The 21,521-nt window shown below is 33.6% G+C and overlaps 2 protein-coding genes across 3 annotated transcripts in view; one reads left to right on the top strand and one right to left on the bottom strand.

The window, feature by feature from the left end:
• Positions 1–3,120, top strand: part of LOC106461825 (YTH domain-containing family protein 1-like) — a 30,864-nt gene extending 27,744 nt beyond the window's left edge. For both annotated transcript variants that reach the window (XM_013921682.2, XM_013921681.2), the window contains exon 5: positions 1,395–3,120. In XM_013921682.2, coding sequence (XP_013777136.1) covers positions 1,395–1,427 — 33 coding nt within the window. In that variant the 3' untranslated portion in view covers positions 1,428–3,120. The remainder of the gene's footprint in view (positions 1–1,394) is intronic.
• Positions 3,121–11,691: 8,571 nt separating this feature from the next.
• Positions 11,692–21,521, bottom strand: part of LOC106461824 (peroxidase-like) — a 45,850-nt gene continuing 36,020 nt past the window's right edge. The window contains exons 12-17 of the mRNA XM_022388902.1: positions 20,740–20,872; positions 20,340–20,467; positions 19,665–19,867; positions 18,818–18,987; positions 17,333–17,441; positions 11,692–13,665 (exon numbers count right to left, since the gene is read on the bottom strand). Coding sequence (XP_022244610.1) covers positions 13,581–13,665; positions 17,333–17,441; positions 18,818–18,987; positions 19,665–19,867; positions 20,340–20,467; positions 20,740–20,872 — 828 coding nt within the window. The 3' untranslated portion in view covers positions 11,692–13,580. The remainder of the gene's footprint in view (positions 13,666–17,332; positions 17,442–18,817; positions 18,988–19,664; positions 19,868–20,339; positions 20,468–20,739; positions 20,873–21,521) is intronic.

Genomic DNA, 21,521 nt, shown 5'->3' with positions numbered 1-21,521 from the left:
ACTATTTAAAGGTTGAAAACAAGTGTGGCTAGATTCAAAAACAAGTGTGCTCAGATTCATACCTCTTGTTAAAGCTTGAAAAGAAGTGTGCTTAGAGCCATGCCACCATTTAAAGCTTGAAAACAAATGTGTCTAGATTCATGCCACTAGTTAAAGCTTGAAAACAAGTGTGCTTAGATCAATGCCACTAGTTAAAGCTTGAAAACAAGTGTGCTTAGATCCATGGCACTAGTTAAAAATTGAAAACAAGTGTGTCTAGATCCATGGCACTAGTTAAAAATTGAAAACAAGTGTGTCTAGATCCATGCCACTAGTTAAAGCTTGAAAACAAGTGTGCTTAGATCCATGCCACTGGTTGAATGTTGAAAACAAGTATGCTTAGATCCATGCCACTAGTTAAAGCTTGAAAACAAGTGTGCTTAGATCCATGCCACTGGTTGAATGTTGAAAACAAGTATGCTTAGATCCATGCCACTAGTTAAAGCTTGAAAAAAAGTGTGCTTAGATCCATGCCACTAGTTAAAAATTGAAAACAAGTGTGTCTAGATCCATGCCACTAGTTAAAGCTTGGCATGTTTTGGCCACTGAAAACAAGCCTGAGAACAAGCATACTTTTGATCATGATTACATGTATATATAGAAGTTTAGGTAAAGGATAGGAATACTGAGATCTAGCTTATTGGTGCTAGCTTAAACATAGGTGTACCTATATCCATGCCATTTGATTTATTGAAAGACAGGTAAACCTAAATTCTAGGACAATAGCTGTAGTGTGAGAAGTATTCAGAGGCATTAAACAATACTTGTAGTGCTAGGACAAATGTACCTAAGTTGAGGGTATTATTTAGAACTATAAATGGCAGTTGTTATAAAGCCCAAACCAAGAACAATAAATTGAAGACTATTGTACTACAGTCCATTATATTAGTCATAGTTTCAGACTGGTGTGTTTAAGTTCACTTTAAATTGAATTTTTTTCTTTACAATGAATGTTTTTAGGTTTCTAGCTGTAGCTTAATGGTAAGTGTACTTTAAACCCAAGTTATGCCTGTAGGAGGAAGAACTGTGTCTGTAAGCATAGACTACTAGCTGAATTCTGAAGACATGTACGTCTAGGTCAGTTACTGTAGCTTGTAGAGAGATGTACCTTAAGCACACAATGCTAGCTCTAACTTAGATAATTATACCTAATCTTAGGCCATTGCTTGTAGTATGAAGGCAGATGTACATAATCATAAGCTTCTAAATGTAGCTTTAAGACATAGGGTAGGTGCATGCTTTACTTAAAGACATTTAGCAATTGTGTAAAGAATCTAACATGTATTCTTTTAAAGTAGCAACATAGCATTTTATATTTTATATGTAAAAATTAATAAATTATTGTTCTTTCTTAGACCCGAGGAAGATATGATCAAGGAGATAATTAAGACTTCTTGATGGCTATTTTAGAATGAACTATAGGAGGATAGTGACTCAAATATCAATGTGGAATGAGTCACCCATTTCTGAACTGTTTCTTCTCTGCTGCTACTGTTTAAAATACAACAAATACTACAGATTTACCTGTAGGACTTCTACGTGCAGATCACAAATAATTCTTTGCCTTGAAGACTTCTTTTTTTTTCACACAATTTGGTGTATGGGTATTTTTTTGTTGCATTTTATTAGAAATACTAAACATTTAGTTTTGCAGTGGCTGAAAGATAAAGAATCCAGCATTTGGAAAGAATCAAGCTGCAATATTTGTGCTATGTGTATAATTGTCTCGACTTTGAAACAGATAAATTTCTACCCTGTAGTTTGGATGTACTTTAAAAAATCTGTAGAGATACTCTCAGTGATCAAAAATTGTGCATTGTAGAAACAGTTGTAAGAGTGAACAAAGAAACATTTTTGCTATGTGAATCCCTCCCTTGTAAGTACTACTGCTGAACATATATGACAGAACAGTTTTTCAAAGCATTCATTATTCTGTTTATAAAACAATTTGAATGATCTACTATTTATGTAACACATACAGCAAAGCCTTTAAACTATTGTCAGCTTAAAACTGTTGAGTATAAAACTGACCAGCACTACCCTTTTGAGCTGTACAATGTACATGCAGTTCTACTTAATGAAAGGATAATGCCAGAGGATGTGAGAATAACTGAGGTATGTACATGTAATGTATGTAGTTTCAAAATTATTTTACATTATTAGAACCATAAAGATCATTTATATGAAATACACAGGATACATTGTTTTTCAAGATGTAGAATTCACAGTGTTACTAAGAAGAAAATTACATTAAAACATTGTCAGAAATAGTCAGGGAAAATTTGCATAGTTTGTAACAGTTTATTGTTGTTTTTGTATTAACTCAGAAGTAATTAATATGAATTTTAAGTCCCTTTATAACATAGCTTGCATATTGAAAAGTTAAGATAATGCATCCATGAAATAATCACGACTTAGATTATTGATCTAACAAATGATTGAAGAAGTTTAAGTAGACAACATTAAATGTGCAATTAGTTTTCCAGTTCTGATAAAAACATCTTAAATGAGTTAACAGGAATTCAGGGATTAATAAATATGTCTTTTTTTTTTACTTGTAAAATTTTAATCAGTGTTTAGTTCAATATGGGGCTAGAATATTTTACTCAAAATTATAGTTTAACAATAGTGATTTCAATGTAAACTTTAGTGGTATGTCTAAGTTATGTATGTAAGTTGGTCAATATTTCACTAAAAGATAATGTTCAGGCAAATAACAGGAAAATAAGGGGATAATAAAGTCTAAAGTAATGTCGAAATTTCATTTATGTATTTTTTAGTATTTATAAAGAAAATTAATTAGTGAATCAGCAGAAAAATGAAAGTTTACAAAAATCTGTTGAGGTATGAAAGTTCAAAACTAGAATTAAATGGTTTTTATTTAGGTGAAACTTACTAAAAGAAGGCTAGTGTTCTTTATAACTTAAATCATTAAATAGTACAAACCAACTAAGAATTTATTTAAATAAAATGAAGTGTGATTAAAGGTAATACTTGTATTTCCATGCCAACCATTTATTTGAAAATAAAAGAAAACAGTCTGAAAAGTTATAGAAATAAATGTTGAGACAATAAAATCTTTGTTATGTTTTTTTTTATTTCTTGAAAGAAATACAAGTCTTTTCAGTAAAATAACATTAAAATATGAGATACTGATTTATCTTAAATTTTGCCTGATAGTTTTTTTTTAATAATGCTGAACTCTTCATGGACATTTGCAACAGTTGTATAAGGAAATCCAAAGACAGAGAGAAGCAGTGAATGCAAAGACAAAATATCAAAATTATGACACACAAAGACAAATAACTAAAACTGCTATGCTTGAAAAATTGTTTAAACTCACTTTAAAAAAGTGAAAGGTCTTAAGCAATGAAAATCAATTTCAATTTTGTTATAAGTAGATGCAAATGATTAGGCACATCAGATTTAAATTGTTTTTAAAGAACTGACATTTATGAAAAAAGGAAATCATAAACCACATTTAAGTTATTCAATAAGTACTAAATATTAAAGGAACTTGTGAGTTGATATAGCTTCAAATTAACTGATGAAGGGCTCTGACAAGTTTAAGTTTGTGAATTTATGATCAAAGTACATAAGTTATGTTTTGCCTGAATATCTAAATTTAATTTTGTGTTCATTTATGATTAGAAATCTCAAATGAAAGTAAACTGAAAACCCATTGCATTAATTCTAATTTTGAAAAAGCACTAGAAGTCACAGATAACAGAACAATTGATTTCCTCTATATTTAATACCAGGATGTTACACTCTACAAAAATGTAACCAATATCAAATTTAAAATCTGATCATACAACTGCTTCATGAACTATCAACAAACTTTAAGTTGAAGCTCATATATATATATGACCATGCTATTTATTTTTTGAGATGAAGCTATGAAACAATTTTGGCAAATACTAGCTGAGAAGAAAGAAATGGTAGCTTATGCACAAATGGGTGGATAATTTAGAACACTTATCAATAGGCTTAAAGGGAAAACTGTAACAAACTAGTTTTGGAAACCAAAGATTGTTGCATCTTTGTTTCACATATACAAAAGAAAGTATGTATTTATCAATAGTCAAGAATTATATATTTTAAACATTATGAAGGTATTGGAGTGCATTTTAGTTCTTTAAGTCTTAATTTAAGGTACAGTTATAAATGTACTAATGTTTTTATAGTCAATACTCGGACAACATTGATAAAATTAAGTGACTAAAGTTTAATCCTTATGCACTCTGGTAGACAATATATTAGAGACAAAGTATACAGCTAACTCTGTTGCCAATATCAGCTTTGTAATTAATGCTTTCTCAATCCTACCAGAAATGAGAATACTACTGTATCTGATGAATCTGCTATGCATGATTATTTTATATGCTTGTAGAATGCTCAACCCAAAGTAAATTTAAACCTCTGTCAGTTAGGTTAAGTAAATTAAGTATGTCTTTGGTTACCAAAAATGTGTTTAAAAATTATAATAATAATAATATGGAGAGTAAAATGGCATGACCTTTAATCTTATTTCTGTATGTTAGAGAAACATTCAAGTAATAAAGATTCATCCACACAGCATATGTGGTGGAGATTATTTACTTACTTTTGTTTACTGATTTCAAAGCTGCAAATATATGTATAGAATTTTATTATTATTTTTATTCAAGTAACTGTGAAATACTAAGTCTTTTACAAACTTTCCGTTATGCTACATTAACTGAATGTGCTGACCCCATATTGGAGAGAGAATGTTAACTATAATTTTTAACTTACAATGTGTATCTACATGAAACTGGGAAGTTTACAGTAAAATGTACAAGTTTGTTGTACAAAAAAATTAGATGTGTTTCAAAAGTATTTATACTCAAAATATGTCTTTGAAATGACATTAGTCTGACTCTGACACTTAATGCTTTATCAGAAATGCTACTCACCTCTCTCTACCACAAAGAGCTATTACTTTGTGTGCTGCTATGTAAATTTCTGCACATGTCACAATCGTCTAACCGAGCTCTTACTCCTATGCATGTGAATGTGTATTGTGCTAGTCTATGACCTAATCATCGTTAGACTGTAGCCTTTCACCAATAAGAAGTCATCATGTCCTCCATGTGCAGTAATCCCCATTAGCATTAGCAAGTGAACAAAGGCTCATTTTTTGCCTCAACACTGCTTGTCTTCAGATGTGTTTTTCATAAGATTTACCAGAATTCTTGCTTTTTATTGTTTTAACCTGTCATTACTATTCATTATGTTGTCTTTCTTTCCATGATTTTTGTGATTGTATGAAAGAATGATACTATATTTAAACTTAAAGTTTTTTCTTTTAATCAACCTTGTTCTTTTGGGGAAGCATCACATTATCTGTTTTCTTTGTTTAATCAGACATGAAGTTTCATTCAGTACTGGCATGGCCTGATGGTTAGGGTGCTCAACTCATGATTTGGGGATGTGGGTTCAAATCCCTGTCACCAAACATGCTCTTCCTTTGAGTCCTGGAGGCATTACAATGTGATGTCAAATCCCACTATTTGATGCTAAAAGAGTAGCTCAAAAGGTGTTGGTGGGTGGTGTTGACTAGCTGTCTTATTTCTAGTCTATGACTGCTAAATCAGGGACGGCTAGCACAGTGTAGCTTTGCATGAAATTCAAAACAACCAAACCACCCAGTACTCTTTAAAGCCATTATTAGGTCCACATCATTGCTATACCTGGATACTTTTAACAGTTTAACTGGATTGTACATCCATGTCCCCATGTTTCTGACATCTCCTGAGGTTTTTAAAACTTACACAGGAGTCATCCAATACTGCAGTGGCAAAGGGAGACACTTTGATGATCAGTTATGTTACCACCATTGTGTATTATATGGTTGGTTCCATTATGATCTTTGATCCAGGATTCTCAACCTTGTTGTACAAGCTGAGCATACCTCATCATGTGTTTCACCACTGTTGTTTCCATGCCTGCTTTTGCTTCTTGTTCCCTTTTCCCAGTGTGGATTTGGTAGTTCCATGTTCATCTGTTGCTGCTTGGAGTTCACAGGAATGTGTCTTTTGTTTTCTCACTATCCAGTTATTTTTCACTGATTCTAGGACTTCATTGTTGCATGATCCACTTTTACCTGATTATTTCAGCTTAGGGACCTTCTTTTTTTCTTTCTTTCTCATTCTGTCTATTTACTTGTCTTCATCTCTTACTCAGCTTCTTTGTTCATTTGCATGCTTTATCTTAATTTAAAGGCTTTCCATCATGACTATATCAGCCTCAAAAAAGCAACTTGCACATCTCTGTTTTCCACATTGCCCTCGATTTTCTTCCATTTGTCCCAGTTACTCTGGTTTCTTTATTTATTGGATGTCCTTTGTCAAGTTGTTCTACTTTCTGACATTTGCCTCCCACAGTCTCCTCTCCAGGACTTTTATCTTGCACCTTTTCTTTGTGATGTAGTTTATTGAGTACTCTTATATGTTGGTATCATAAGTTGATGTTGCTCTTCAGTGGTCATCTCTTGTAACTTTGATTTGGGACCAAGGGGACCTATTAGGTTTTTCATTGTATAGAACTTTGTGGGGTTGCTACCTTTTCTGTTATTTTCCCTCTTGTTACTATCCACAGTCTTCTTTGTAGGCTGGTCATCATTGGTCTTGGAAGTGATTCGTTTCTGAAACCACCCCTTGGCTCCAGTCCTACTCATCCATTTTGTTCAGTGGTGGACTTTCCTTGCTATAACCTACAGAGTTCATCAGCTACTTTATCATGGGTTTTTCTTGTCTTTCTACTCTCCACCTTGCATGTTTCAAATGCCTTCAGACCATTCCTCAACCTCAATCTGGGGTTTTACTCCTATCTTTTTTATCATTACAATGAAGATTGGAGGTTTTCAACCAACAATCAGTCTGTCCCACTTGACCCAACTTTTATCTTTTGTCATTTCCTGATGGGCAGTTTCTCACTCTCCAGTGGATACTCCCCCTGATGGTAGATGACTGATTCAGAGTCTCAGATGCTTTCTTCATATTCCAATTTGTCTGCCCTCTTTTTGCTTCCTTTGGTTCATCTGCAATGGTTCTACATTTGATTCTCAGTCCTTCCCTTTGAATTGGCTACATCCCCATCTTTATTGGTCTAATGGGTTACTTTTTGAGGCTTATTTCACTATTCTATAGATGTTTAGCCTTTATATATCCTAACCAATGTGACTTCCTCTATTTTGGTATCACTTCTCCTTCAGGATTCATCTCATTTGGGATAGCTGGTTCAGTTCTCCATTTCAGTCATAACCTCTATTGTTAATTTATGTGTGTCTTTCATTTCAGGCTCAGTCTTCTTTATATACCAGGGTTTTCATGTCTCCATTACTTGCACGTGTCTTTTTTTGGGGGGAGGGGGGGAGGGGGACTGTCTTGAATCTCTCATTCCTCTTAGATGCCTCCATATATGTTCTGTTTTGTGGTTTCTAGCTTTTAAATGTAGATATCTCAAGAGATACACGCTGTCTTTGTCTTATTTTCATCCTCTTGCTGTAGTGGTGACTCACTTGATCCACATGATCTTGGATGTCCCTGTTCCCACAACCTCACTCACAATTTCATCTGTGTGGAGCCATCCAGGGTTTGGAATTCAGTTTATGAGCTCCTTTTGCTTATATATGTGGTGAGCATAGCACTTTGTGTTGGCTTTGTTATTGTCACCAATCAGCCCTACAATCACACCTTTCCACTGCCTCTGTTCTGGTGTGGTGCAATTCTATATGCTTGATCCATTTTTGACATTTGGTCTACAGGGGCAGGGTTTCTCTGTCCCTACATCCTTGAGCTGGTGACTACTTCCAGGCTTGCCATAGGTTTCTGTATCAGATTATTATGATCCATTCAGACACTCCTATTTTTTTTTCTTCAATTGACAGAGAGGCACTTTCTCCTACAACTTCTGTTTCCCTGAGATGGAATTCTCATTTTGACCACACAACCATCATGTTAAGTTATTGATGTATCATGTTAAGAAGGTTCAGGCACTGATGACAGATAGACTATCTTGCCTAGGTGTGGATCCTTTTCATAGAGTGGTTTTGCTATCCTCTGATGTTTCCAATGTATTTACTCCCACTATGTGCATCCTATCTATGTGCATTTGGTATCTATTCCTAGACTCTACAGGTCATTGATGTCTCCTCCTCCTATGTAATGATCATTGACTTAAGAAAACTTTTATTGAAAATAGTATAATACTTGTAAATAAAGGCTTATCATTGGTTAGCTTTGTGTTCATTATTCTGTTGTAAAGATATTCTACTCAACTGCTTGCCATTTATATAGAGCATTTACAGAGCTAATTAAATTCAAGTTAAATAACTTACCAAGCAACATATCCCAACAGGTTTTTTTAATAGGGGTTGTACTTCTGAATTCATATGTTAATATTATTTTTTACATAAATTTGTATTGAGTTTAAAGAAACAAAATATAGAAGGTACATTTGAAAGAATGTAACAAATATTTTTTGATGCAGTTTGAATAATTAAGTCTTGATGAATAATTTAGTAATTTAGTATAATTCCTAATTTTTCTACATATGTGAGTAATATCAAGAGAGTTACATTTTTTACAATAAACTTGATATTTCTGAGAAATAAATTGGCAAATGTGAGGAAACTGCTGTGTTGATATTCCTCTGAATACTGACAAAAAACAAATCGGCAATGAGCCAAATATTGATACATGACAGCTAAGTAACTTATCAATAATCCAAGGTATGTGATACAGGAAAGACTCATGAACTGCTTCACAAATAGCAAACATTTACAGCTCAACATAAAATATTTACTAATGACTGTAAGGTTTTGTTGTGTGAAAGTTGTGTGCATAACAGGAAATAGCCAAAATTTTCCATAGCTCAGATTTGGAATTTGAAGGTTAACCTGTTTGACACTGAGAGATTCCACTCACCAAACAAGTATTCTGTACTCATTCATCCATAGCCTATTAATGTCATTTGCTGTACATGCTTGATAGTGTGAACTGGGTGTGTGTATAGTGTGAAATGACATTGGAGGTCATGCCAAATTCATTTTAACCTTATTCATGACTCCTTTGCCCTACATATACAGTGCTAGTTGACTATCAAGTATTGCTTAAAGAAGACAGCAGAACACATTATTTACATTTGTCTACTAGATGAAGGTAAACTGGTTAATAGGGTTGTAAGTCCGCAGACATACCACTGTGCCACTGGGGAGGGCTACTTTTATGAGAAAAAACAATTACAAATTACTTTTGACAGTAAAGAATTACCTGTACTCTTTCACATTTGTACCAAGAAACTTTACTACCTAGGAGATATAGGAATTGCTTGTACATATTTCTGTTTTTGAACTTATGAAAATTCAGGCATTTGGCTTTAAAAGAGTACAAAGTAATAAAACATTTGAAAGTCTAAACTACAAAACATTTAATCTCATACAACACAGCGTATTTTATTTAACTGATTTAACTGTAAAAAAAACACACAAAAAGCCGATGCATGGCACAAGAAATGTTTATACAGCATCATTAATATACTGTACTTCCATAGTACAATACTAGAGCATGCCATATGGCATCAGTGTAAGAACTCTTACCATGGAATATTTTTCCAAACATCCTGAAGTACTACCCATAATTTATTGGGCAGTGTTTAACCTTTTAAACCTCCATGTATCCCCAGCCACCTTCACTAATGTTCATGTTAGAACATGACCATGTTAGTAAACATTTAAAGGTTCCATCCTGTTTGTTCATAGCAAAGCTACTAAGGCTATCTGTCAGTTCCTAATTTTTAATTACTGACCACATGGAAGACAACTGGTTGGCAGTACCCACTGTGAACTTTTTACCAACTTATAGGGGGTTGGACTATCATATTATAATGCCTTCATGGATGAAAGGGTGAGCATGTTTGGCACCAAGTTTTGATCTTTTGACCTGCAGATTGTGAGTTGAGCAACTGTACCAACTAGATCTAGGTCCATCCATCCTTCTCCTTCTGTTTCAAGTAATGTTTTATAATATCAACCATATGTTTGGGATCATTGTCCTGCTGGAATATGAATTTCATTTGAATAAAGTGTATTTGCTACAGTTGAAGCACCACCAATCTCCACTAGGCTCCCACACTGCACCATTTTTACAATTTCCAGTCCTTTGATACTAAATATTGTAAATTTTTTAGGGTTTCTTCCCTACATGAGTGATTTCCTAACAGTTACACATTTTCCAGGGTTACACTGACTCATCTTGCTTCACACCTTTCTAGCTGTTGCATGTTTGTCTGCTTTCTTATCCAGGTTGTTGGCAAGGGCTCAACTGGATCACCTTTTGTTATATAGTTCACACTTTTTTTTTCTGCCAATAATTTCACTGCCAGAGGCATTTCATTTGGCATTATATTTGTGCTGTACTTTTTTGTACTACTGTCATGAGCAACAACTGCTATAGGATGAGTTCATATAACTTTCATAGTGGGGGGATGCTCTATGGTCCACCTGCATTTCATTATGATAGCCATTCAGGTTTCTCCACATAATGGGTAGGCTTCATTTACATTCCATGGCAATATGGTATGCACACCCAATCCACAGTGTGCCATAATGCCCATGTTTGGTGTTTGTGGTTCATTCAATGTGTATTTTCATTACAGGATATTCTTACTGTATACTTCATTCAAGTTTCTTTTGTGATCTGACCATTTTGTAACTAGCATAGCTCCTACACACATGCATAAGCAACACGTTATGGTACCAATACATAGCTAATACTGGTCTGTAAGTCATATAATGAACCACTTTGTCTTTCTTATTTCAAAGTTTAGCCATTAAAAGAGTGCTCATAACTGTACCTGAAAAGTCCAAAACCTTTAATTTATTGATACTTTGTTGTCAGTAGAAACCTTTCAAACAAGGGGTTTATTAAACACATCAGATATTTGCTTTATAGTGTGATTTTTCAAGTATTTGACTGGATTGTCTGGGAAGACTTACACCCAGTCATTGCTCAAAAGGACTATGACACTCTTAATGTAGATACTACAGTACTATGGAAACTCATCAGAAGTGTTTGTTCAGAGAAGTCCACTGCTTGATTTAGTACAGTGCAACATGTAATGTAAGAACTGGTTTTGTGAGAGAAAATCATATCAGTCAGGGTTACAGAATGGAAGAAACAAGGTAGTCTATTTATGAATTTAGATGAACTATTAGAAGTAGATGTGGATCCATAAAAGTAATGGGAGGATTAATACATTCTCCTGACATCAGAGACAATAGTTTAGAAATGGAGTAGGTTCTTTGATGTTCCCAGATTCACAGCTAGAGGTGTGACAGTCCAGCTTAAGCAAAATTCAGGATTCATTAGCTTTTTTCTTCCTAAAAAGAGTTTTATGAAGCTGCACAGAAGAATGGCTGAAGATAAAAAGCCTAGAATGAAATATGATCAATGCTGCTTGAAAATTAGCTACACAGTCAGGTAGCTACTCTGGCAGAGATGTGGCCAATTGTTAACCATTTGGTCTTCAGCAACCTTGGAAAAGATGAATGGCAATGTAGTTTGGAATATTTATAGGTGGTATGGCAGAAAACTACTTTTGATACCCGTGGTGGGCAAAGCATAGATAGCCCATTGTGTAGCTTTGTGCTTAACTATAAAACATACCCTAAAATTATTCATTTCCATTGCATGAACATCAGGTCTGTGAACCAAAGCTACTTATTCTTGAACACAACAGTTGACTATATAATTGAAATGCCATGTTTTTTGTTTTTTTAAGTGCAGGTAAAACATCAAACCAAAGCTAATATTTTTAACTTTCAAGGGTTATATTTTAATGGAATAATAAAAAATACTACATAAATGTCATTTTATGTACACAATACATGAATTTTTCAGAACAAAAACATATTTTCCCCTCGCAACATCCATACTTTAGTTGCTACATGTGTTTTTAAATGTTGACACTTTATTAACCCTCTATTACAAGCATTATAAAAGTACAGTGTAACTTTTTTCTTTGAAATTCTTATTAAATAAGTCTATATTGGAAGAAAAAAAAAATGTTTTGGCAAGCTGTAAGTCTGTGCATTACCTTAAGGAACCAACAAAAATGATGCCATGGCTTATTTAGACTGTTACCTGGTAGTAAGAACATTAAACCACAAAATTGAATCATTTGTATGTCTATTAATGATAGATTTGTTACCTGTACGTTACAGTGTACAATAGAGTGTTAAAGTAGTTTTTGAAGAGATTAATAGTTTTCATTTTCATTACTTTAACCACTTAAAGTAGTATGTTAGATGTAGGAGGTGGCTTTCTCTAAGATTAGTTTATTTTACTTAGAGGAAATTAATTTGGTAATTTTTGACTTGATCCACCCGTTATGTGGTAAATAATTCATAGACTGTTAAGTAATATAATGAAACTGTATAAATTCCCCAAAACTTAACCATTGAAACTCGCACGTCCACACCACATTTATATCAAACACATTCGTATGTTATTTACAAAACTTTGTGTTATTAATTTATGGCTTGGCTATCAAAGCCATATGCTTACAGAACTTTTGGCTGTGGAACACGAAAAATATACAATTATTTACAGGATTTACTGTACAGCCTCATAAAAAAAAATAAAAATAAAACTACTTTTCATTTTTAATTATAACCGGTAAAAATACAAATTTTGAGCACTTAAACTTTTAATTCTCAATATCTTGGACAGCAAGAAACAGCGAAAGCAGTTTCGTTGATAGATATTGTTTTAAAATATACAACTTTCCACCCGTTGTAAACTTTTGGGGCGCTAGCTGACATTTAAAAAAATCGCGATTAAAAGTCGTTTATTATTTTAATTCCGTAAGCATTGATTGTTATATTTCTACGGTAGAAACAGAATAAGTTAACCGAGTTACATTTCAAATCATGGTTTGAATATGTGGTTAACAATTAGTAACATACAACTGTGGTTTAAAATAATAAAATAACATTTTTCGCAAATATTACCCGTCGCTTCGACTTTTTTAAATATAGATACGCTTATATTTCGAATGATATTTTAACACTTGGACATTTTTATGACGCACAAAGTCTCAAGGAAAATTCTCAACAAAAAGAATGATTAAATATTCTAAAATATATAAAGGAATTTCTTTTTGTGTTTTTCATTTCATGGCAGAAGCTTTAGGTTAATCCAGGTTCTTGTTGCAGGTTATCAAGCTTAATAAAAGCCATCCACTAACTTTCAGTTAGAACTAAAGTATACGGGAACCTCGATTTCATAAAATAACAGAAAAAATGGGTCTTATAAACTTTTTTTTTCAAAACCTCAAGAACCATCGATATAAAATACATCTATTTGCTACTAAGGTATTTAAAAAAAATTAATTACGTTTTTTGTTTCATATATTCAGAATTATAGAATATATTAATCAAATTATTGTATAAAATAGTACTTTAAGAACGAGGGTAAAATAAGTATTGGCCATAATATTGTAATTATTATGTCTTCTTATTTTTTGTAGTGATTGACATCTGCCCATTTTGTTAGATCCATACGGGGAATGGCATTACCATGACATTCAACACGCGAATTTCTGAAAAGAGAGAGGAAGAAAAATCACTCAAGGACTAGCAAAATAGAAATATATAAATTTATGTTTAATTCTGATAATTGAAAACGTAATGCTATTAAAACTTTATCACCAGCTATGATACGATAAAAGATGGGTAGAAAGTCCAATGTTGTTAGCATCAATTAAGAGAACTATGTTTAAATAGGGAAATGCAAATTGAAAATCCTATGTTACATGGGGAAATTTCTGTGTCCTTCTATACAATATATAGGAAATTTAACCTTACTTAAAGATTTTTTCTCTCAAAAATCTAAAGTTGTCGAAGCAAAAAGTAGTACAGCTTTTGAGAAATTTCCAACCTGTAAAGTTTAAAAACTGGTTCAGTGCACGTTATGCCATCTAACCTATATAAAAAGCCCCTGTATGTCACGTCACGCTTGATTTTTCGAAATAGAAATTATAAAAGCTCAAATGTATTTATCCTGATTGAATAGTTCGATTACTGTGTGTCCATTGCGATTTTAGTGACGGGGGTGCAAGGGGAGGTGGGTGCAGTGAAACCTTATAAGTGCAGTGAATGTTGGTATGATAAACCTAGAGTGATGACGTAGTGTGGGATAACCTAGTCTAGAGCCAAGTGCATAACATTTATCATGAAAGCAAAAACATATATCGTTTCCGAATTAAGCTATTTTCTGTTATGTTACCAACGTTTTTAATAAAAAAAAACATCTTTAATCAACGGAGACTAAATTAAGAAATCAGCAAATATTTTTCTAGTCTTGTTGTCTACACATTTCATTTTATACTTTCAGTACATAGACTAACAACAATATTAGGGTATACTTTTGTTGCTAAGCAACATGATATAAAAGCTATTCTTGGAACGTAATGTTATCAAAACGCATTGGTTTTCTATATATTAGAAGTTGTTAATCTAACCGATCTTTACCAATAGTTATTCTATGAATACGCCACTAATTCATTTCTTGAATGACCTTAATCTTGATTGCCTCACAAAGGAATTTACCGACGTTTGACTGCCACGACTGCGCATTTCTGCTTCTTTGTTGGTCAAGGTTGATTTCGCAAAATTTATTTATTTCGGTTTGCTATTAAATGTGAGGTTAGAGTATACTATGGGGTGGGGGTGGTAGTACTTACCCCGTCCTTTTTGACGGGTTATACGCTAGTATTTCATAAAAATAGCATGCAATCTAAATTTGCTGTTTTAACATAACGCAAAAACATTAAGCATATAATCCTCTGTCACTACAATATGAGATGAAATATCAGTGTGCACCCAAAGGCCTGTTTATTTGATTTTAGGATATTTACATAAAGCTAGAAAAGGGAAGGCGGCTAGTCAACAGTATTCACCGCCAAACATCACTCTTATAGTGCAACTATAGTCCCAAAGTGAATAGTAAGATTTTTTCCTTTTTGGCAACGGTTTGGTTTGTTTTGAATTTCGCGCAAAGCTACACGAAGGCTATCTGTGCTAGCCGTTCCTAATTTAGCAATGTAAGACTAGAGGGAAGGCAGCTAGTCATCACCACCCACCTCCAACTCTTGGACTACTCTTTTACCAACGAATAGTGGAATTGACCATCACATATAACGCCCCCACGGCTGAAAGGGCGAGCATGTTTGGGGGGATGGGGATTCGAACCCGCAACCCTCAGATTGTGAGTCGAGCGCCCTAACCACCTGGCCATTTTTTTTGGCAACAGAACGAAAATCATAGTCTCTCGATTCATAATTCGAGCTTGATAACCACTAGGCCATGTCCACCACTATACAGACTAAAAACATGGGCAAAACAGCTAATACCAATAATTTTCATAAATTTTTAAACTTAATATGTCTATATCGTTTACGATTGAATGGTAAAGACCTGTGCTACTGTTTGAGATATTAATATATACTATAACGCATGGACTAACCAATAATGTTTATTCGTAAATAAAATCGCACTGCTTGTTAACGAATTCAACAGTTAAGTTAGTCTGTCCGATGAGGAATTCAGTAATTCAGTTTACCTTACTTGATGATGAGTTCAACAAATAAATTAACTTAAGATCAGAACAAGATACCTATACTGCCTGATGCGGATTCAATAGATTAAGTTACTCTGTTTAATGAAGAATTCGGTAAATTATCTTACCTTTTATTACGATGAGTTCACCAAATAAATCCACATTTGCTGATTGGGGTTTCCAAAATTTCAACTTATTCTGCTTGATGAGGAATTCAATAAATAAGCCTATCTCCCATGTTGATGAGATTAACAAATAAACTTGTTGTCTTGATAAATAATTTAACAGATTGACTTACTGTGATGAAGATTCTAAAAGCTCAGGTTATTCTTTCTGTTATCAACTTACTCTATCTGTTGAGAGATTCAAAAGATAAATTTAATTCTTCTTATGAGGAATCTAATCAAAAACACCTTAGGTGTGAAAAAGGTGCGGCCAAAAAAGGATTGAGCGTGCGACTTAAGGGAATGAAATCACAATTGACGGCCAAAGTGGTAGCTACACTTAAAGAATTGATAAGAATTTTACAGCAAATATTCATCCATTAGTTAGCTAGGCCGCGTATTTTGTTTTACCCACCATCATGCCCCAAGAACTTTGGTTAATAGCTTCCTTTCTACTAACGCCGTGGAATTTAGATTAACAGTTTCTTGTCATCACCCCCCCCCCCCGCAATCGGTACAGCCGTATTAAGAATTATTATTTATGGTAATTGCTTAAGCTAATATCACGTGACGCTAAACGCTCTTTATTTAGGATAATTTCATAACATTTAGTAAATTTGTGCTGAAAAGTAGGCAATGAATAATCAATAATAAACGTTCACCTGTATGATTCTTTTGAAAACTTGAGCTAGAAACTGCTAATCTAGTTTGCTTGGCCTAATCGATACTTATGTATCTGCACCTCCTTTCACTTATAGTTTTGCTGCTCTAAATCAACCGTCTTTAATTCAAATGACAAAAACTTTTATTCTTATGTGAAGCTGTAGTAAGAACGTTAGACTGATAGCTCACGTGACTGTTTGCGTAGGCGTGCGCAAAAATGTTGAATAATTTTGTACACGTGACTTATAATTACACCAAATGAGACTGCTAATTGTAGGTTGTAATGATATATCAGTGTACCAAATTTGAAAAAAAAATCCATAAAAATTAAATATGTTTTTCTATTAAATAAAGTTTCTGTACTTTTGGTGGAAAGAAAAAAAAACAGGAATAAACTCAATCAAAATTGGTATTTCTTAATGGATTGCCTTGAAATTTGGTATGTGAAGTAATAGTCCAGTAGAGCACATCCACTGAAAATATGTGATAGTTTGGATTACCACAGTCCCAGCTATAGAAGGCGGAAAAATCGCTAAAATATCACTCCTGCTAATAACACATAGTATGTCCTGCAGGTTGTTTTTCGGTTGCAAGACACACTACCGTGTGTCTTGATTCAAAACTCGTACTTACCTTTATCTTGTAAGGAAATTGTTAAATTACTTTAACTGTTAAAGGCTTTAAAAGATAAACTTACTCTATTTGTTGAGGGGTTTAAAAGAGCTATTAGAAGATTTCAAATGAAAAAAAAATATGTGCTTAATGAGGAATAATTCAAAATATATAATTTCATCACCTAGGAAATCTGAAAAGTAAACTTACTCTGTTTGATGAGGAATCAACATGGCGTTAATCTGAATTGTTTCCATTTCATCAGCATTGTCACACATGACCCGACACAACATCACATTTTTTATCTCCTGCAGTTGTTCTAAAATATTCAGAAATCAGTAACAATCTCTAATCCTAGTATTATGATTAGATAACGTTTAGCTTTAATAAAAATTACGCACAATGACAAAAGTTTTCCCACGATTTTGGTGGGATTCTTATATATTAATTATGCTTTTCGCTGGCCCAAAGTTTACTTATTCGTTTTTTTTCCTTGTTAAAATAAAACGAATTTTGTTTAGATTTTTTGCGCAAAGCTATACATAAGGGGTATTTGTTCATAGTCGACTCTGCTTTTAAACTGACAGATCGTAGAGGGAAAACTGCTAGCTAACAACATCCACTGCCAACTCTTTGGATCCTCTTGGCTGACTGTATGTATATTTATGCGATTTATTAAAAACCATAAAATCAACAAAAAGCAGCGTTAAAGTTATACAAATGTTAACCACGTTCATTCTACACAGAATAGTTAGTGTTCATAATCTCTAGTGCAAGAACATCAATGCATTTTTGAGTTCATTATTGTAAAAACAGTAAAATAAAAATTTAACAAGAAATATTTTTATTAGAAAAACACCAAGACAAATATAGCTAAAATTTAAATTTTGGTTCAAATATATAAGAGTTTATTATTATTATTTATAATAACACAATTTTGGTTCAAATATATAAGAGTTTATTATTATTATTTATAATAACACAATTTGGTTCAAATATATAAGAGTTTATTATTATTATTTATAATAACACAATTTGGTTCAAATATATAAGAGTTTATTATTATTATTTATAATAACACAATTTGGAGCCTTTTCATCTTGGCAGTCCGGAAATGAGTCGAAGTGATATAGATATTTTTGAAATACATATGCAATACATAGACACACGGCCTAGAATGGCCTGAAGGTTAAGGCGCTCGACTCGCAATCTGAAGGTCGCGGGTTTGAATCCCCGTCACCGAACATGCTCGCCCTTTCAGCTGTGGAGGCGTTATAATGTGACGGTGAATCCCACTATTCGTTGGTAAAAGAGTAGTCTAAAAGTTGGTGGTGGATAGTGCTGACTAAGTACCTTTCCTTTAGTCTATTACTGCTAAATTGGGACGACTAGCCCAGATTGCCCTTGTGTAGCTTTGTGCAAATTTAAAAACAAACATACAAACACACACGCGCGCGCGCGCACACACACACACACACACATATATATATATACTTTGGGAACTGTTACATTACTAATAACAAAACGGCTCACAGAAGGATATCCCGAAACATTAAGCTTAATAGAAATAGGAAAAACAAAGTATTTTCTAGAAATTAGTATTCCAAATCGAAGTACAGCAGAATTTCGATACGTAAGTTGAAAACTATGTATTTATCTACGTATTTGTTAGTGGAGCACGAGATTATTACTCACCAGGTGAGAAAGATGAGGGCCAGCCCGAGTTTTCATACCAGAAGCGATCTCCACGCCTTATACTGGCAAACTGTTCAGCAATGAGACAAGCGAATGTTGGACCAACGACGGCATTTGGCAAAGGATACTCAGAAATACCAGCACTCCATAAGTCGATATCATCAACGCTCCTGTGGTAGTATTGGCAACTGTTATTAACTTATACACACTTAAAATAACTGGCATTATAAATATTCGTAAAGCTTCTTAATGCCGTAAGTCAATATTATCAAGGCTTTGTTAGAAAACATAATAAAGAAAGCTATTTATATTTAGATAAAAACTCAATAGGTGGCGTGAGTGACAAGATCTTCAATTGACCTTCGTGGATGATCTGACACATGTTAAATTGAACTTCTTTGGAAAGACCAATCAGAATTAATTATCAAATTTAAACAAACGCACAAGCATTTAACAACTGGAAACTGACACAACGCTTGAGATAACAAAAAATTACACGAAAGGAATATCACAAAACAACTGTTATTCATTATGGAAATATGAAGAAATGTAACAATGTTTTTGGACATTAAATTTATTTGAAAATTGGCGACACATCTTTGGAACAGGAACAATAAAGAAGAGCGAAAGGTTAAAGATAAAATAATTTAAATGAGAGCTTATGCCTCTGTAGGATTATATACAGTGACATGAAAATTTCCGTATTCCATATATATAATAGTTTTTACCCAAAACAGTTATCATTCTTCTTTCTTTCTTTTACTTAACCCGTTTCCACATTCGTATTTAAATGCAACTAAATATACTTAGATTATATTTTGAGTATTAATTGAAATTAAAATCTTACTTGTAAATTTGGGAATATCGATGAACAGTTTTGTTCGGCATAACGCCAATTAAATCGTAAAAGTTGCGTGCTTTTGGCAGACCGCAGTAACCCCTGTAGTAATTGTAACCAGGTATACCATGTTCCCGTCCACGTTGAATGTTGAGTGCCGCCAAATCCATGCCAAATCTCTCGCCTGGCTTTTCAAACAGGTGGTTGGTTACCTGGGAAACAAACATTGTAATACGTCTAGTAATGGTAGGCTAAGAAAAATTTGAATTCTTTTATATCGAATTTTAAAAAATGCAGTTGGCAATCAAAGGAACAAGCAACGTAGCGCATTCAGATGTGAATCACAATGTCCTTTATATAGGAATAATTAATTACTGTATTATTTACTTTCTGTTAAAATCTTTATGTTAAAAACTTCCTGATAATGAGTACTATACTAAGTTTTACCCAAATACAAACGTGACATTATTAAAGTCTTACAAAATACAAAGAAAAAACAAATGCTTCTTTCTTCTTTTGCATGCATTTTTGCCATAATGATAGCAAGTGTATAAAATATATACACAACTATGTTCATAACCTGATTTCCTTTTCACGTTTAAAAATTATTGGTTATAAGCTTTTAACCGTAAAATTAAATTGCTGTCGAGAATGTGCTGAGCTTGAGTCATGATGTTTTGTTACCTCTGTGGTAACTTCGGGATCCATTCTGTTAGATTCTTGGTTGACCAATCCCATGATGAAGCTGTCAATGATTCCTGGTTTGTAGAGATCGTAGGGTTGTCGCAATTGTTTCGCCAGACGAACAGATTCTGAAGATAAAGAAATGTTTTTTGTAATAGTTGTTAGCATAATGCTAAGTATATTTTCCCATCCACCTTTTCATTTTAAATCTATATGTACTTACTACAAACGAAATCTCTAGAGAAATACGTATAAAGGAAAAACGAGTCTTAATGTAAAGAAAAACTAAAAGAGCAGTAGCAATACTTACCTAGTTTTTTTTGCAAATTGATGTTGTGCCCAGAAAGAAGATACGTTTGCTTACAAATAACAAATAAAAACATAATATACAGCCACCTACCGAGTTTATCGTGAAACTTGTTGTAGCGGTCGGTGGCATCGGGAAGAAGACTGTGCCCAAAACGAAAAGCTGCATTCTGAAATGCTGTACGAATTCCTGCGTTGATTTTGGAATCGTATCCTTCGTAATACCCCTATATAAGGACCAACCACAGTTTTGGGTTTAATCAAACAAAAAAATGTTCCATCAGTATTATTATTATTTACAGATGCAAACTCTCCGGACACGTGGACATTATACATTACAGCACAAGTGTCAATCCGATATTACTTAATTATTTATTCTAGAAGGAGATCTTAAAATAGAACATTTAATTGAGACTTTATCCGAAACGTAATTTTTCTTCATAAAATTAGCTAAGGTTAAAGAAAAGTGTCACAAGATTAAAAAGTAAAGAGTTTGTATGTTTCCTGAAATAAATTCGAAATGAAAAACAAAAAAATATATATGTAATTTAACCTACGCCTATATTTAGCTACAATATTAATTTGATTCATCAAGGGAAGCTTGTAAATACACGTGAATGCATGGTAGCACTTTGAGGCTTTTCGCCAAATAGCTCTGTTCCCACTGAGCATTTTACTCTTCTTATTCTCGAGGCCCGGCATGGCCAGGTGGTTAGGACACTCGACTCGCAATCTGCGGGTCGCGGGTTCGAATCCCCGTCAGACCAAACATGCTCGGGGCGTTACTATGTGACGGTCAATCCCATTATTCGTTGGTAAAAGAGTAGCCCAAGAGTTGGCGGTGGGTGGTGATGACTAGCTGCCTTCCCTCTAGTC

The sequence above is a fragment of the Limulus polyphemus genome, unplaced genomic scaffold (assembly GCF_000517525.1).
Source record: "Limulus polyphemus unplaced genomic scaffold, Limulus_polyphemus-2.1.2 Scaffold1039, whole genome shotgun sequence".
Taxonomy (NCBI): Eukaryota; Metazoa; Arthropoda; class Merostomata; order Xiphosura; family Limulidae; genus Limulus; species Limulus polyphemus.
The sequence above is the reverse complement of the archived record's forward strand: the minus strand, read 5'-3'. Positions and strand labels throughout refer to the sequence as shown.